At 42.7% G+C, this 18047-nt stretch overlaps 1 protein-coding gene across 1 annotated transcript in view; it reads right to left on the bottom strand.

Moving 5' to 3' along the window:
* The window catches only part of PLEKHH3 (pleckstrin homology, MyTH4 and FERM domain containing H3), a 264118-nt gene that overhangs the window by 127105 nt on the left and 118966 nt on the right, over positions 1–18047 (bottom strand). The window contains exon 3 of the mRNA XM_069237720.1: positions 2158–2246. Coding sequence (XP_069093821.1) covers positions 2158–2246 — 89 coding nt within the window. The remainder of the gene's footprint in view (positions 1–2157; positions 2247–18047) is intronic.

Consider the following 18047-nt stretch of genomic DNA (forward strand, 5'->3'; position numbering starts at 1 on the left):
GCTGCACCCCCTTCAGCCAAAAGGAGACAGCAGTGATTCAGAAGAGAAACACTAGTTGCAGTTGAGGATTTCCTTGTAAGAGAGTCACCTCCTGAAGGGCAGGCCATGGACAAAGGGCACTGGAGGGATTCCTGTGGCACACGAGTACACTTTTACATACTCTTACACGCCATTGTTAATTGGCTCTGAAAGTCCTGCTCTCTATTAGTAAACGAGTGCATAGTGCTTTCCATTTGTACAAATTGTATATTAATACTCCCATTTTATTCCCATTTAAGATGTTTTGGGATAATTCACATTGGCAAACGAAAGGACATAAGAGTACTACAGAGTCCAAAGTGCCTTTGGTATTAGGGCCAGTTATGTTGCCTGTAGTGCTGGCTACGGGGAGCATGGATCCCGCATCCACATGGCAAAGTGAAATAGGCCATCTGTACCTCACGTCTCTCGACGAGACCTGCAAGTATTCCTTGTGCCTGAAAGCTTGCTGTTGCTCAGTCATTAATCGATCCAGTTACTGCAGCTCAAGCCTGTGTTCCAAAAAGTGGTGCTTACAAATGTTTCAAAGCCCTCACAATTTTTGCTGGATTTGGGAATTAGAGTGCAGAGCAATAAAAACATTTAATCCAGGCTCACAGAGAGTTGTTAAAGAGGAGGAGCCAGGAATAGAACTCCAGATTTCTGGTTTCACTGCTAAGAACTTGGCTACTTGCACAACTCTACGTCCCATCAAAAGTCCTGCGAACAATTCTGCGTGCCTTTGACTGGGATACTTGTCCAGGAACTCTGAATAGTGCAACATGCATCCCAGGAGGCTTCAGGGAACTTAAAGGAGACCAAGCCTTACTAAAATGAGTACAGAGCAGCAAACAAACCACTAAGACAGAGCTAGAATTTCAAAGTACAGTCTGATTTGCATTTCTTAATGCGATATCAGTTCAGCAGATAAATAAAAATAATAAATCCATTTATACAACCATAGTTTACGAAATGGCTCTTCTTTGGGCACTGATGGCGTGTAAATTATTAGCTAAGGCAATGGCACCCAGTAAGATGTCAGTAGGATGATGGGCTGAGCGAAAGCGCCATGATATTTGAGTTTTACTCCATCGGGTTACACAAAGATTTTAACAACAGATGCATTGGTGTACTGAAGGAAACTGAATGTTTTCTTTTCAAGGCAAGTTTCCGATCACAAACAAAACACACAACATTAGCTGCCGGAGAGGGGGAAATAAATTATAGAAAGATAGATAACGAGGAAGTGTGACCGGGGAGATAAGATGAACAAACAAAAAATGGAGCGTCTAAGGGCAATTAGCAAATTGATGAGACAAAAAGAAGAATGTGAAGCTACTGTGAAAGACAAAATAGAAGTACACAAGATAGAAAAGAAAAATGGATGCTGAAGGGGAGATGCAAGGTATTGAGACATTAAAAAAGGAGAGGGCAAAAGTGGTAGACTGAAAAATAAAGTGGAGGGCAAAAGAAAGAGTGGAACACAGAGCTCAACGGAGGAAAGAGAAAAAACAATTGAAAGAAGGAGAACTAGAGAAGAAGGGAGGGAAAGAAAAACTGAGCAAGGGAGGGTGGTAATTTGAGAGAATGGGGTGTACAGAAGGTAAGGCAGACAAAGGGTAAGATGGAGAATGTGGAAGAACAGGAAATCGAGCAACAAAAGCTAAACTAAGAAGGAACAGAAAGAAAAGCAAGAGTGAGACAAAAACTAAGCTGGAGTAAGGAAGCAAGGGAAAAGAGGACAAAATACAGTCTAAGTAACAAATGTATAAGATATAGATTGAAAAAAATGAGACGAAAGGCTGCTATAAAGCCCTTCAAAAACAGTTTTGGAGACATTTAGAACTGTAAATAAATGCTATTATTATTACTCCATATAAAGTTACTACTCAGTTTATCGGCCCCTAAATGATAGTGGCCTGAAATGCCCTTGCTGGGATTTAAACTTATGACCTGCAGTTAACAGCACATGAGAGTTGTGAATGCTCACTGAAACATCTTAGCATTTATCAGGTATTTGTGCTTTACAACCAAGTCAAACTGCCCCAATACCTCTTTATAGGAACGTCAAGCCACCTTCACCTACCTAGAAAACGCTATTTTATGCCATTAAGTAGGTTAAACAGGGGATACACTCACCTTTCACGAGGATGTCTGGCTCATCCTCAGTTTTGCCCTTGCTCTTCTCAGTGATCAGACTGCGCATCTCTTCCGACACATGTATTAGCCTAGAGGGAAAAGTTCAAGAACATTTGCAAAGCATAAGCCTCTTGCTCATTTAATTCATACACTGGCTTAGTCATGCCAGACTGCCACCCACAGAATATTTGTTTTTTATATAAATTTTAACTCGATTGAAGTTAGTGCCACAAATACAAGAGAAAATTTTACATGCGATATAGAAACAAACGTTTTGTGATACCAAATCTATATTTAATTCGCAAATTATATTTCCAACTCTCACATTCTTGTAAAACAATAGTTCTATGGGTTAAACTCCTCCCGGTCTGCAAGAATCTATTCAGGGTATGTTACACCTCTGCAACCTTATGCTTCATTAGTGTAAATTCATATTATCTCACTCCACCATTGCTAATAAGGGTGGATGGCTACTCTTCCAATCCTTAGCAATTGTGAAAGAGCAACAGTTATTTGTTGGAAAGGTAATCATTACTTACGTGTAAGAAGTGGTTTGTAGTATCATAGGTTCAAATGCTGTGCATTCCTTTGCCTTCTAGTGCTGGGTCCAGAATATAGCAATTTCTTTTCTCTGAAATGTCGCTTAGTTAGCTTCTTGGGTACATCAAGTTATGGTGTACCTTTACGTTCAGTGATCGTATCACAAATAAATTCACTTCTGATTTGAATACAGGGCAAACATATGGACCCAGTGAGTTCAATCACCTAAGTAAATAATTATCTGGCACACTGCAATGCTTGGAAGGTGGCAAAGAGCGACTGAAGGTGTATCAGAATTCTATAAACCTCTTCGAAGAAGAACCCCAGTGCCCAGCCAATTCAACCACTTCTCAGCTCTGGACATGACATCACTCTGCCCCTCTAAAATTATTTCTAAAAATGCTAAATGAAAGGAGGCATTTAGAATAAGTTTAACTAACAGAAATATAGTAAAGGCAGCAGGCTCTCTCCATCTCAAACTCCTTTTACACCTGCATAAATCTGTAAAATGCTGTAGCATCACATTTTATATGCTGAAATGTTTCACAACTGGCATACATTCTGAAATAGATTCTACTGCATCCTATCACTGGACAAAATAAATCAAAGAGACAGAAGTGTTAACAGTAGAGGTATCAGGAGGGTACTTCTCCATCATCAAACTCATAAAGGAGGGGCAGAGTGGGAGAATCGGAGAAAAAGTAACTCCTGGTCCAGTGTGTATGTCTCCCAATAATATATCCAAACAATATATACACACAGTTCCAAAACGCTAGAAAAGAACTAAAAAAAGAGAGGGTTGTGGTTTACTAGGCCAAGGTTTCCAAAAAAGGGGGGAAGCAATATGCTTAAAGCAAGAGCCCTCACTCACCTTCCGGTGACATGCTTCATCATAGGGCTATGCTCCTCGTCAGGCCGGCACTGCAATGCCTGACGGGCCCCACAAAGGGGCTCTTTGCCGGAGATCTTTTGACAAATGGTGTGAAGCCGGTCAAGTCGTGAAAGAAAGGATTGGTATGGAAAAAGTTAAAAATGGCTAGGGGTAAAAATTTGTCTTTTATTCTGATATTTATACCCCTGACATGATTAAAAACACTACATAGGGATATGGTAAAATAATGACTACATTCCCTAAACACTGCTCATAGGTGAACCAACACTTGTGGTTCTATACCAATTCATAATGGATCTCTGAGCCTGACACCTCCCCGATGGGGCCCACCAGTAATACTTGGAGGGTTTCGAACTAATCAGTTCACAGAATTTTTTTTTCATAAGGATTAGGTACGTACTTAGATCCTGAAGAATCGCATGAGATCATTTTTGACTCAATATAGCGAGAAACATGTTGACCCTTTGATTGAGTAACACAGTGACTCTGTGTACTCTCCTTTTGTACCATCTTTACTATGAATCCTAGTAAATTGTTTATATTTTTTGTTTAGGGAATGTAGTCCTTATTTTACCATACCCCTATGTAGTGTTTTTAATCATGTCAGGGGTATAAATATCAGAATAAAAGACTAATTTTTACCCCTAGCCATTTTTAATTTTTTCCATACCAATCCTTTCTTTCACGACTTGACCGGCTTCACACCATTTGTCAAAAGATCTCCGGCAAAGAGCCCCTTTGTGGGGCCCGTCAGGCATTGCAGTGCCGGCCTGACGAGGAGCATAGCCCTATGATGAAGCATGTCACCGGAAGGTGAGTGAGGGCTCTTGCTTTAAGCATATTGCTTCCCCCCTTTTTTGGAAACCTTGGCCTAGTAAACCACAACCCTCTCTTTTTTTAGTTCTTTTCTAGCGTTTTGGAACTGTGTGTATATATTGTTTGGGGTACTTCTCCATGCCAGCATAAGAAAGAAGCTTTGAAACATTTAGTTTTAAACTTTTTTACATTGTAAAATAACTTACTGTGAACGCCACACAGCCCTGCCAGGTACCACGCATCAGGGGTTAGTCTAAAGAATTTTAGTTTTGATGTCCACGTCACCTCACTAAAATGCATTAGTTTAGGTAAACAAAGAATTCAAACACAAAATTGTATTACGTAAATGTTAAAGGATTTGTGTGAGAAAAATATAATTGAACCAATTGAGAGTTCGGATTGGATATCTCCGATTGTGATATCTCTAAAGGGGAATTGGGATCTCGGATTGTGTGTCGATTTGAGGTCCTTGAATGAAGCGATTTAGATTGATACATTCCTGTTACCGAATTTACAAGAATTGGTGTCATCTGTGTGCCAAGCCTCAATGTTTTCCACCATAGACTTATATAGCGCTTATCATCAGATTGAATTGGATGAAAGCTCCAAACATTATACTGCATTCATAACAACAGAGGGTGCATTTCAGTACAGGAGGATGCCTTATGGCCTTGCAAGTGCATCTGCTCTTTTCCAAAGAGAAATTAATAGGATTTTCAGTGGTGTGAAGAATGCAAAGGTGTTTCAGGATGATATCCTAATATATCGTAAGGACAAATCAGAACATGACAAGATTTTAAAGGATGTACTAGTCATACTTCGTGAGAATGGGTTGACAGTAAGGAAAGAGAAGTGTAGGTTTGGCCAAACTCAAGTAGAATATTTGGGTCATATCATTTCTCTTAAAGGAATTCGTCCCAAGGTAAGCCATGTGAAGGCTATTGTTGATGCTCCTGAGCCAAACTGTAAGGAGCAGTTGATGTCATTTATATTCCTTACTGAATTTGATTCATGTTTTATAGAGAACTATGCAGCCGAAGTGGACAATTTGAGAAAAATCTTAAAGAAAAATGTTCCGTTTGTATGGAGGCAGGAACAGTCTGAATGTTTTGATTGTATTAAACGTGAAATTGTACAAGCTCCATGTTTGAAACTGTTTGAAACGAATATGGATTGTGTAATTGCAATTGATGCAAGTAACTATGGAATTGGGGCTGTCTTATCACAAAGAAAAGGTCATGAAAAATGGATTGTAGGGTATGCTTCACGCACGATATCGCAATCCGAAAGGAATTATTCAGTGATTGAGAGGGACTTGTTAGCAGCTTCATAGGCTGTACAAAGATTTCAAATGTATGTATGGGGAAGGAAGTTCAAGTTATGTACGGACCACAAGCCCTTGGTCAATATTTTGCATCCTGGTGGTGGGAAGAATTTATCACCAAGACTTGCAAGACTTGCTTCTAACCTGAAAATGTATTTTTTCAAAGAGGAATATATATATACCTGGAAGGAGTAATTTTATTGCTGATGGTCTGTCCCGATTACCTATTGAAGATGGGTGTATTGATACGGAGTGTGATGTGGCGTTGACTTATGAGGATGTATTGTCGGGATTGGAATTGCATGAGGAATCAGGACAAGCAATGTTAACTGAACAGGAATGGGATCAAGAAATGATGAAGGATAATGATATGCAAATGGTGAAGGGATACATACTTAGCGGTTGGCTTAGTCAACATGCGTTGAGAGGTGAAAGTGCTGCTTTATGGAAATTAAAGGATGAACTTGGTTTAGGTGGTGAGGTAATTCTAAGGGGTGACAGAATAACCCCCCCCCAAAAGGGATGCATGATATAATTGTAAGAAAAAGTCACATTGGTCATAGTGGCATGTCTAGGAATAAGAGGCAATTGAAAGAATGTTTCTGGTGGCCTAGTGTGGATGTGATGAGTGACAGATTTGTAAGAAATTGTGCTATTTGTGCCCAGAGTGATAAGAGTGTGAAAACTTGTACTGCACCATAAATACCGGTTGAGTTACCGGATAGGCCTTGGAGGAAGTTGCAATTGATTTTATGGGTCCATTTTCTACTTTACCAGCGAGGGAAGCATATGCCATAGTATTGATTGATTATTTTTCTAAATGACCTGAAGTGGAATTTGTGAGCAAAATTTCCATGGAGACAGTGATAGAATTTTTGGAAAATATATTTCGGAGGGTGGGGGACGAAATTCTTGTATCAGACAATGATGTACAATTCACTTAGATGAAAATGTCTGAATTCTTAAAAAAGAATAGTATCAAAAATGCGAAGGTGGCTTTATATATCCCTTCTTCGAGTAGTCGGGTCGGCAGAATCAATAGAGTTGTTAAAGAAACGATACAATTGGACCTTAATTCTGGTATTCCGTGGAAACAGTCCTTAAGGAATATGCTTTCATTGTACAGAGTGACTCCTCATTCTGTGACGGGAAAGCTGCCTTTTGAATTGTTAAGAGGAAGAAAACCGTCTACTGGCTTAGTTCCATGGTGGCTAATGGAGAGAAATCAAGTGAAATTTGGGGTTGAGTGTGATAAGGAAATGAGGAATAAGGTACAGGATTATCAATTGCGCACCAAATTGTGTCAGAATGTAAAATCTAGTATGAGGGGATTGAAGGTGGGCAAAGTGTCTGTGTTAAATTACCTGGAATTGTTGAGAAGGGGAAATTGGATGATGGTAGAGTTTGGAATATAAGGCATTTGTCAATATATAGGAGAGAAGATTCTTGGGTGGAGAGTAAAGAAAATAAGGAATGTTCAGAGGGGTGTAATGGGTACTTATTTGAGAGTGCCCTCGATGCAGTGGATGAGACAGTTCATCATGAGAGTTGTGTAAATGTGGATACAGCTTTGAGACGTGGTGAAAGAGAGAGGAAGAATCCTACCTATTTAAAAGACTATGTAACAAACCAATGAATGAATCCTATATTTTTTTTATGTTGTTCGTGTTACACTAAACATTTGAATACATTTGAATACAAATTGTAGTTAGAGGTCTACATATATACATATATACTACTGCAATTATTTCTTTATTGTTTCGTTGTTCATTTTCACTGAACAATTGTATTTACATTTTGTTGTGGGGGAAGGTTTGTGGCATTGTGTGTCGGAACGTAGAATATAGAAAACGTAGATGGAATGTAGGGGCTAGCGTGGTGGGAGGAGAGAACGTTGTGGGGGCAGTTGGCTGAGAACGGGAAACGGACAGCGTGAGTGGTAGGCGCCGCTCCTACTGTGGATTCAGAAATAAAAATATTACTGAAACCTTACCGCGTCTGCTGCTTATCATAACAATTAGTCATGCATATTTAGTGTCCCGGCCACTCGATGAGGCGCTATGAAGAGCTACAGCACCAAGTGTGCTGCGCTGTGGAGAGCACATGTGTGACAGTCTGAGGTTATTAAATTAATGCATCCATGATGAATGGAGGCGCTGTGCCTGGTGAATCAATAATCACCATCAGCTCCACTACCACATCTTTTCTGCAGGTCATCATGATGAGATGTACCAAAACCTCGGCAGCAGAGACAGAGCGCCACGTGGATCTGGGGTGCAGCCTTGCCTGTTATTTTCCGGCAAGGCTCCTGCTGCTGTAAGCATGGCATGCAGAGTGATTGGCCCCTAGGCTGAAAGGTCGACACTCAGGCGCCTTTTCCTCACTCACCTCGGGCGCTGCAGCTGCACTCAGTGACTCAGACTGGTATGGGAGACGACGATGAGGAAGGAAGATAATTATTGTAATTTCCTGAAGTCCTGTATGACCCCCTGCCTCCCATGCTGGCATACTGCCATACTGGCAATCGCCAACACCAGGTCATGGACCACCTGCTGGATGAAAAAAAAATTCACCTGCTTAGTCCTGCAAGTTTTAAGGGAGCGCTTTTCCCAGCCTCCCGACCCCCAGATCAACAAAACATCACCTGCCCACTTGTTGAAAGTGCTAGGGGGCCAGGGCATACTTGTGTGGTCCTGCCGGGGTCCCGCGCTGTGAGTACTGTATCTAAGAGACAGCTGAGCATCGCACTGACTGGACTCAGCTCTGCTGCCAGAGACCAGCGTTGCAGGTTAACAGCAGTCAGTGCTGTGCAGTCTGACTCCTTTGCCTCGGGACAAGAGACCCTCAGCCTGAAGCAGCTCACCAACAACATTACCTGAGGCCAGTGAGCTGTGAACAGCTGGACTGATGCATGACTTGCGGCCGGTGGACTGGCAAACAACCCTGAATTCTAAGACACTGACAGCCTCTGATATTTGTCCGGACGCCTGAGCAGCATGGAATGGAGGCAGCAAGCAGCACTGAGTTGACCCTGGCACCCCCAGAATTTCTCTCTGGCAAGTAGGGTTGCCACCTTTTTCAAAGAGATAGTGCCAATTTGCCCACCTTGTTTTACGATTTTGCAAGGGTCAAACATGATATAGAACATTTTAAAAATTGTCTTGAGAAAGTTTATTCGTTTTTACAGACAGCCTTTCCGTCTCTGTTTACTTTAATTATCATCCACTGATCATTAAGTCGGCAGCTCTAGAACATTGCAAAGTGCATCTATTCTTGTTAGTTCGAGCATTAGCGTTTGGCCTGCTGTATACTTTTAAGTATACTACAGAGTGAGTTCCAGCGTTTTCATTTGTTAGTTGCAGTGTCCTTCAAAAATCCTTGCTTGCTAGTGTCAGTTCTGCCTCTTTGTCTTGCCTTTTTTCACTTTGGGAGCAGCACAAAGTACTGTGTAATTACGCTATGTTCTGTTTATCTCTACTGTAAGGGACTTTTTTTTAGCATTTGCCTGTTTCACTTCAACACTGGGTGCTTGTTCAGTCCCTCCTCCCCACCAGCTCCCTTTGCAAACATAATAAAACAGAGGGGGGCTTTTCCAGGGCCGGCTTGCTCTCCCCTCACAGTTTTTTTTATGTTGTGTAAACATGATTCGCATTTGCTCGAGTTAGAGCTATTAGCGTTGTAAACTCCAAACTGGACTTTCCTTGCCACACAAATGAAAAGACGATCATGCTGCGTTTTTTTTTCTTCCATTTGTGTGGCAAGGAAAGTCCGGTTAGGAGTTTACAAAGCTAATAGCAACAGGTCTTGCATTTGCTCGAGTTAGAGCTATTAGCGTTGTAAACTCCTAAATGGACTTTTCTTGCCACACAAATGAAAAGAGAAAAAAACGAAGCGCGATCGCACTGGGGTTTACATAGCACAATCGTGCTGCGTTGTTTTTTTCATTTGTCTGGCAAGAAAAGTCAGGTTAGGAGTTTACAAAGCTAATAGCTTTAACTCGAGCAAATGTGAGACCAGTCGCATTGAAAATGCTTGTTTTTACTAATGAAAGTATGTAGTGATGAGGGTAAAATACCTTATACACACCCACAACCACCCCCCCCACCCACCGACCCACCTGGAAAATGGGAAGTTCAGGCAGACATATCTGTGAACTGCTGCAGTTAGTAAAGGCAATGATCTAAGGATCCCAGTCCAGCCCCTCTAAGACTCAGGTTCTTATTACTGGAAGAAGTGTGAATGTGCAGACTGAGCACAATTCGCTGCAGCTTTTGAGCCAGTCTAGGCTTGGTTGGCACAGATTATGGTAGTGGAGAGGTGGCCTTAAGTTACTTATGAGGTGGCATTTTGTGTCAGAAGGTGGCTCTGAGTATCGCATGGCACCAAGGACTGCAATGTGAGCAATCCCCAGCTGCTGCCTATTGTGCACTTCATGAGAAATCTAACACTATAAATCCAGATGATTTCATCCTAAATACTTTGCATGCTGGGACTAGTAGTTTACTCTTTTTCTCTCATGCAGTATGGACATAAAGATGACAGCACGCAAAGTACACTTGGTTATTAAAAAAAAAAAAAAAAAAGAAGTAAACAAGACTTTTGATCAATAGTGACCTTCCATTTTAGGTGCTTTGAAGCAGTTTCGATATCTTTATAGAGCTTCCCATTGCATAAAATGATGTAATTTCTTATATTTATCCATTCCCACTTCATTGCTTGGTTTTACTCATAAGAAAGTGTCTTGCTAAGTGTCACACATTTGATCGCTGAACGTCACTCAAATACACTGAAACCATGAAAATGTCACACATAAGCCATCTGAAAAAGCGGCAGCCATGGTCACACTCTGACCACAGCTTATCAGCACAGCAACATGGCGCTGGTGCACCAACAGCTAGGAGTGGAGTCAAACTAGTAAAACCTGTTCATGTCAAGATACGGTAAGGCAAGGTAGCAGCCAAAGTTGTAAGTTACAGCTTGGTCAAGAAAAAAAAAAAAAACTTTCTTTTACCAAATTGTCTATACAATTGTTAAATGTTTTGATAGTTAATAAAAATGAAGCAAGGCCTTCCACTTTTATTTCAATTTATCTCAAGGATGACATTTTCAAACTAACCGATTTCGAAGGAAGTGTTTTTCCATATATGTTGTCCAAAAGAACGTCACTGTTAGTTGCTAACTCGACATATTTCGAAGAGGCTCCAATTTTTAAGCTAGATCTACTGGTAGGTCAAATGAACGGGGGAAATTGCTGACCATGTATATACCCTCATACACCACAAACTGAAAGGTCTGCAGACGGGTGTTTCTATTATCCTTATTTGTGGTATTTATTTTACTAAATCGACCAACTAGGATTGAAACAAATTAACCACAATGTGCACACATGCATCATCTGCATGCACTTAACCCACTCAGCTATCGACCACATTTTGAGCAAAGCAGGAGAATCCTGCGTGAATCTCGTTCCATGCAGAGATCGTAAAAGATAACTTTCCTGGTTCAAAACTAACCCCTGTGAGTTTGGCAGAATCAATGTGTTCCAGGTGTGAGGATCAGACACTAGGTATCCACTCTACCCCATATTGGACACAGGCCACAACAGGCCACGGAGGTGCCTCGCTGTGTGGCCTGGAAGTGATCCAGGCAGCCGCTTTCTGAACATTTCTTGACCAAAGGTGCTTGAAGAGTGTGGATGGACCATGGCTGATTAGTCGGCCAGTGCAAGACAAGAGGGGAGAAGGGAAGAGGAGAGGGCAGGAAGGTGGATAACAGTGGGGCAAAAGAGAAGGCAGGGAGGAAAAAAGGCCAGACAGACGTTCAAGAGGACAATGTGGATGAGAAAAGCAGAGCAGGAAAAGAGATGGTGTGGAAGAAGAACAGCGGTGGTGAACAGGAAAAGAGTTTAATGAATGAAAAAAAGAGAAAAGTGTGGAAGACAAATGTAAATAAAAACATGGACGAAGAGAACAGGACAGAGAAGAAGAGAACAAAAGATCTGACTAAGAGAAGAGAGTGGAGAGGAAGACAAGAGTCAGATGGGAAGAGAGGGTTTAGAGAGGATGAGATCAGTGTGAGAAAAAAAACATCAATTAGGACAACAAAAGAGGGCGGTGAAGAAGACAGAGGCCAGGGATGAAGAAAGGAAATCAGGGAAGACGAGATGAGAGCAGGGTGGACTAGAATGCGGATTGGAGGAAGAGAGGAGGGTATGTCGGAAAGGAAAGTGGACATGTGGGCATAAGGAAAGAGGAAGGGAGAAAGGGAAGGAAAGAGGGAAAAGAGAGGAAGAGGTGGGTGGAATGGAAGGAAAGGGTATAACCTAGAGAAGAGAGGAGGCAAGAAGAGAATAACCTAGCATAAGAAAAAAGTGTTAAGGAAAAGAGAGGAGGGTGGGAAAGAAAAGCAGATGATAACAAGAAAAGAGGTCAGAGGCAGACATAGGGCAGGGAAGGAAACAGGAGAGAAAGAGTGCAAGAAGAGGGCAAAGAGCAGGAAAAATGAACAGGGAGGAAGGGAAGAGAACAGCAGATCAACACAGAAGAGGACAAGAAATAGATGCAAGTATTGGCAAAGCCAACAGGTCTCACTTATGCAAGAGCTATTAGCTTTGCCAATGTGTTTTAGCCACGTTGTGCACCAGCTTGTCTGCTGTTCAGCATGTCTAAAAATTAGTGGCGTAGAGGAGAGTTGCAGGGAGTGTCGTAGAGTGAAATGGTGAGGAGCGGAGTAGTGTTGTAGAGCAGAGTGGCAGAGTGTGTTGTGTATTGGAGTGGCAGAGTGTGTTGTGTATTGGAGTGGAATAGTGTAGAGTGGCAAACACTAAAATGGCATACAGTAAAGTGGACTAGTGTAGAGTGCATCGGCGTAGAGTGTTGAAGAGTATAGTGGCACAGGCTGCGGTGGCACTGAATTGAGCGGCATAGGGTGCAGAGTAGCGTGGCACAGAAGTGAGTGACGCAGAGGGCAGTGGCACCGAGTTGAGTGGCACAGAGTGCAGTGGCATATAGAGCAGAGTACAGTTGAGTGGCGCAGAGTGCAGTGGTGTAGAGTGGTGAGGAGAAGAGTAGCATAGAGTGGTGTAGAGTAGAGCAGAGTGCCGTAGAGTGGATTAGCGCAGAGTGGAGTGGCATAGATTTCAGCAGGTGGAGACTGCAGTGCTGTAGACTAGAGTGCAGTGGCATAGAGTGCAGTTGTGTTGAGTGCACTGGCATTGAGTGAAGTGCTTAAGAGTAGAGTAGCGTAGAGTGGAGTGGCACAGAGTGAAGCAGAGTGACCTAGAGGGCAGTGGCGCAGATTAGATTGTTTCAGAGTAGTGAGAAGTGGCATAGAGTGGAGTGGTGCAGAGTAGAGTGCAGTGGCATAGAGTGTTGTGGTGTGAAGTAGTGTAGAGTGCAGTGGTCCAGAGTAGATTAGAGTGGCATACAGTGGATCTGCATGAAGTGCAGGGGCATAGAGTTGTGTTATGGAATAAAGTGCAATGGCGTAGAGTATACTGGCATAGAGTGCAGTGGTGTAGAGTGGTGCAGAGAAGAGTAGCACAGAGTGGTGTAGAGTAGAGCAGAGTGCCGTAGAGTGGATTAGCGCAGAGTGGAGTGGCATAGATTTCAGCAGGTGGAGACTGCAGTGCTGTAGACTAGAGTGCAGTGGCATAGAGTGCAGTTGTGTTGAGTGCACTGGCATTGAGTGAAGTGCTTAAGAGTAGCGTAGAGTGCAGTGGCATGGAGTGGCACAGAGTGAAGCAGAGTGACCTAGAGGGCAGTGGCGCAGATTAGATTGTTTCAGAGTAGAGAGAAGTGGCATAAAGTGGAGTGGTGCAGAGTAGAGTGCAGTGGCATAGAGTGTTGTGGTGTGAAGTAGTGTAGAGTGCAGTGGTGCAGAGTAGATTAGAGTGGCATACAGTGGATCTGCATGAAGTGCAGGGGCATAGAGTTGTGTTACGGAATAAAGTGCAATGGCGTAGAGTATACTGGCATAGAGTGCAGTGTTGCAGAGTGGCATAGAGAACAGTGGTGTAGACTGGAGTTATGCAGAGTAGATTGGTGTGGCCTAGACTGGAGTGGTGTAGTGTAGTGTGCAGTGGCGAAGAGTGCAATGGTGTACAGTAGAGTAGGGTGGTACAGGGTACAGTAGAAAGGCGTAGCCTGAAGTGGCATAGATTGCAGTGGTGTAAAGTGGAGTGATGCAGAGTAGAGTGTAGTGGTGTGGGGTGGTGTAGAGTAGAGTGGCGTAGAGCAGAGTATGCATGGTATGGTAGCGCACTGCGCCATTACAGACAACACATTTTCAATTGGATTGACCATTACATTTGCACAGGCATACTGTTTTACTAATAAAACTTATACAGTGCGCACATGAAAATGTGTGGAAATTGCATCACCTGGTGTAATTATTTGTTTTGAATACCAAAAAATGTGCTTCATTTGTGTTCCTAATTCTGGTATATTCTAATACTTTCATTTAATTTAAATGTTGTGTGCTAGAAAAAAAACACCTTTCCTACCTCCAGTATCCAGCAAGATTGTCACGTAAATCCTCTCACTTTGAAGTCAGAGAAAGAAAAGTAAACAAGCACCCTTGGAAGACATCACCAGAAATATGTCCTAGGTCTTTGAATGCATAGCAAATGTGACTAGATAAGAACAAGATTTAAAGGCCTGTTTATGGAAAGGGAGTTTGTGGAAGAATATATTAAACATGGTTTAGGCAACGGGAGGGATGAAGTGAACCTACAAGGCCTAGAGCAATTAAAGCCAGCAAATGGAAAGCCAGAAAGTGTGAGTTACAAACCACACAGCCAATGGTAATCAATGGTTGGAATGCTTTCCTGGATCAACTTTCTGAAAGTCCCCAAGATGTCTTTAGCAAAACCAGACCGCTGCGCTGTGTGGCAGGCTGTAAGCTAAAAAAGGGCAATAGGACATAAAAGGAAGAGAAGAAGCCAGGGAGGAACATAAGACCACAGGACAGAAGTGAAAAGAGAGGAAGATAGCACTGAGGTAGAGAAAAGTGCAGGGAAGAAAAGAATGGAAGAGCAGCACAAGACGTGGGCAGGATGATGAGAAACTGTAGAGGGCAATAAGAAGGAGTACAGAGAGTTAGAGAAGGAGATACGTTATAGAAGAGAACAGCAGATCAGCACAAAGAAGGGAGTAAGGAGGAGGAAACAATGTGTGTAGTAAAGAAGAGAACAGCAGAGCCGCATAAGAGGACAGGGATGTAGAAAAGGAGGAGAGGAAGATAACAGAAGACCAGCACAAGAGAAGGGAACAGGGAGTTAGAGACGAAGGAGAAGAAGAGAACAGAAGATCAGCACGGGAGAAGAGGACAAGAAATTAGAGAAGGCAGCGGAGAGGAAGAGGGCTGCAGATTAGGAAATTTTGCCAAGTCGGCTCTGTCATTTAAAAGTTTGGCTCGCATATCTACGTTGATGTGCAGCCAGGAGTTTGTTTTGCAGCAGGGACAACCGAGCCTTCCATCTTTCTGAGGCTTATGGAGTACAATTAATATCTGGTAATAATAGCAATGGCTCTTTGTTTAGAGATGACAGAAGAGTGATACGACCAGCTATAAAAGAACAAGTTACTGGTGAAAACATGAATGTCGCAAATGTGTATTTGAAACATTTCTGCTATGCCTTTCGATGTTTGCAGGTATGAATTTGTTCACACTTCATTCCGAAGTATTAAAAAAAAAAAGTGGAGGTCCGATAATTGCAATTAATCTGGCTCCCAATAATCCTGAACGAATAAGAGAAAGTTTAAAGTTGATCTTCTGCATCTCAGAAAGATGGCCCGTAAGTGGTGTATTTACATCTGCAATTGTCACCCACAATGGTCTGTATAGATGTTGTCTCCTGCGCAAACCCTGGTGTACTTAAATTGCACTAATCTAAATGTATTGACTGTCTGGACCAAAGATGAAGGATGTTGACTGAACGTCATTTCACACCAGTATCATTAAGCACTAGTTAACTACTTCAGAAGTCAGGATGTCCAGTCCTCGACAGACATGAATTTTAAATAGCGTTGTTGAGTAGTGGGTGCCTGTTTGGTGGCTAAAAACAGAACACCGTGCTATTTTCTCAGCGCATATCATAGTTATAGGTAAATCATTTTAATTATGTTTCTCGAAAAGTAAAGCTGTAATTTCCAACATTTAGGAAGCATTTAGCAAATCTATATATAACTATTATGAGTATGTCAAATGTTGGAAAATTTGATGAGGCAGTTTTGAGACAGCGTTCTGCGAGGGGTTCTCCGAAGACGCCCATGCTTTCTAAAATGCAAAAAAAAAAAAAAAACTTCTTAAACTTGACAGATTAACTACTATATCTCAAAGTAATTGCCACTACACTCTGCATACATATGCATATCTGTTATTATTTGGAATCTCTCTTCATATCCGTCCATCGGTCCGTCTACCTCTCAATATCCATCCAGTCTGTCTACACATCTATCAATCGCCTGGTCTGCCCCGCCACATCTACATATCATTTTGTCTATCTCTCCAACTTCTATGTGGTCTTCATCTCCTTATCCACCTGTGGCTCAGTCTCTGGCTCCATGTCTCTATTTTGTGCAGTCCATCTCCCTTTACCTATCTTTCGTATGTTCTAGCGCTCCATCTCTAGCCATTGTTCGCTCTCTCCTTCCCTATTGGTCTTTCTTTCAGTTGCTCTATCCATCTGTCTCGCAATCAGTCCGTTCCTACATCCAGCCATCCCTCAGTCTACGTACCCTGACAACATATCTAGCTATCTTATCCACTTTTCTGACGACCTCTCAATATCTATATATCAATGCATATTTATAGATGTATGCGTCTATTACTGATTGTTTCTGTGTCGATTTATCACCCCTGTCGAGCTGTGCGTTGCTTCCAGTAACTCCAGCTTGGCGCAGTGCAATATGAAACTGGATGGAATGAATCTGGAGTCCTGAAAGAAATTAAAGTGGAAGAAGCAACGGGCCTGTCAACAGCACAGATCAAAGGAGGCTTAAAATAAACGCGCCTGGCGGGAAGGGATGGGGTACGGCGGGTGTGGTGGGGGTACAGTGGGGAGAACACGCGTCTTGAGCAGCTACAGATGGCGAACCGGGGAGTGCGGATGAAATTGAGAAAAGATGGAGGCATAAACCAATCCAGGTGCAGCACACCCGCGGGAGATCCCTTGTGGCACCCAATCAAAAGTCAAAGGCAAGATGGCGCCAGTCGCATGCCTCTGGGGAGGCAGGAAGATGCTGAGGGTGGGGGGCGCTCGTGCAACTGACGCTCAGCAGGCCCTGCAGCTTGTGTGGACCCTCACTACGGATACCCCGTTGAACAGGACACTGACGGAAATGACTCCCTTGAGGGCGCGGTACAACAAGACAGGAAGTGCTTAGATGTGAGGTTTGGGTGGGGCGAAGGCCGGAGCGGATGGCAAGCAACTCGACCACTTTCTCGGCTCTAGTTTGTGGAATTCTTTCAAAAGTGAAAAGGTCACTCAAGTAAAATTATTGTACATACTTGACCCAGGGGCGTCTGTCAACTGCCTTGTGCAATATCAGTAGAAACTTTTATACAAAGAAAAAGCAAGTGATCACAAAACCCAACTAGTTGGACTTAAATAGTCTAGAAATGTTATGACAGACCAGTGTCTCTGAAATGCAGGCATGGCTCGGAATAAGTCAGTCACACTGCAGGCACAGCTCAGCTGCCTTCTCAGGGACACCGATTTGTTTTGGGATCTGTGGGTTTCCGTCGAGACACCCACTCTACAATTCAATTACTGATTTGAAGATCTAAAACTGAAGTCTTGTCCTTTAAGGGACACTCAGGGATAGGTTGACCACATTGTTAAAACCAAAAACGGGACATTTAGCAAAGATAGAAGAGGGACTACATGTTTTCATCAACTGAGCGCACAGAACGACGGAGCGCAGATGATGTACTAAGAAAATAAATAAACTGCAATTTTCAAAGCTAGTATCAGGCCTGTTAATTAAATTGCTTCCTTATAGCAGCTGCTTTGGAAATCATAAAAACGCGCCTCACACTCTTTTCAGTCCATCGCCTGTAAAAACCGGGACATGCGCTAAATTTTTCAAAATCCGCCAGGACAGCTGGGGAAAACCGGGACTGCCCCGGCAAACCCGGGACGCCCGGTCATCCTACTCAGAGAGGATCTGACGTCGCACTGTTCAAAAGTAAATGAAGATCCCACCCCACCCCACCGAGCTCCCAACAGTGGTTCGTAAATTTGTGATTTCTTAGTCACTATAGCAAGTGGAAAAATAATCGTAATCGCGTGAACGATCTTTTACGTGTTGGAAG

This window comes from Pleurodeles waltl, chromosome 6, assembly GCF_031143425.1.
Source record: "Pleurodeles waltl isolate 20211129_DDA chromosome 6, aPleWal1.hap1.20221129, whole genome shotgun sequence".
NCBI lineage: Eukaryota > Metazoa > Chordata > Amphibia > Caudata > Salamandridae > Pleurodeles > Pleurodeles waltl.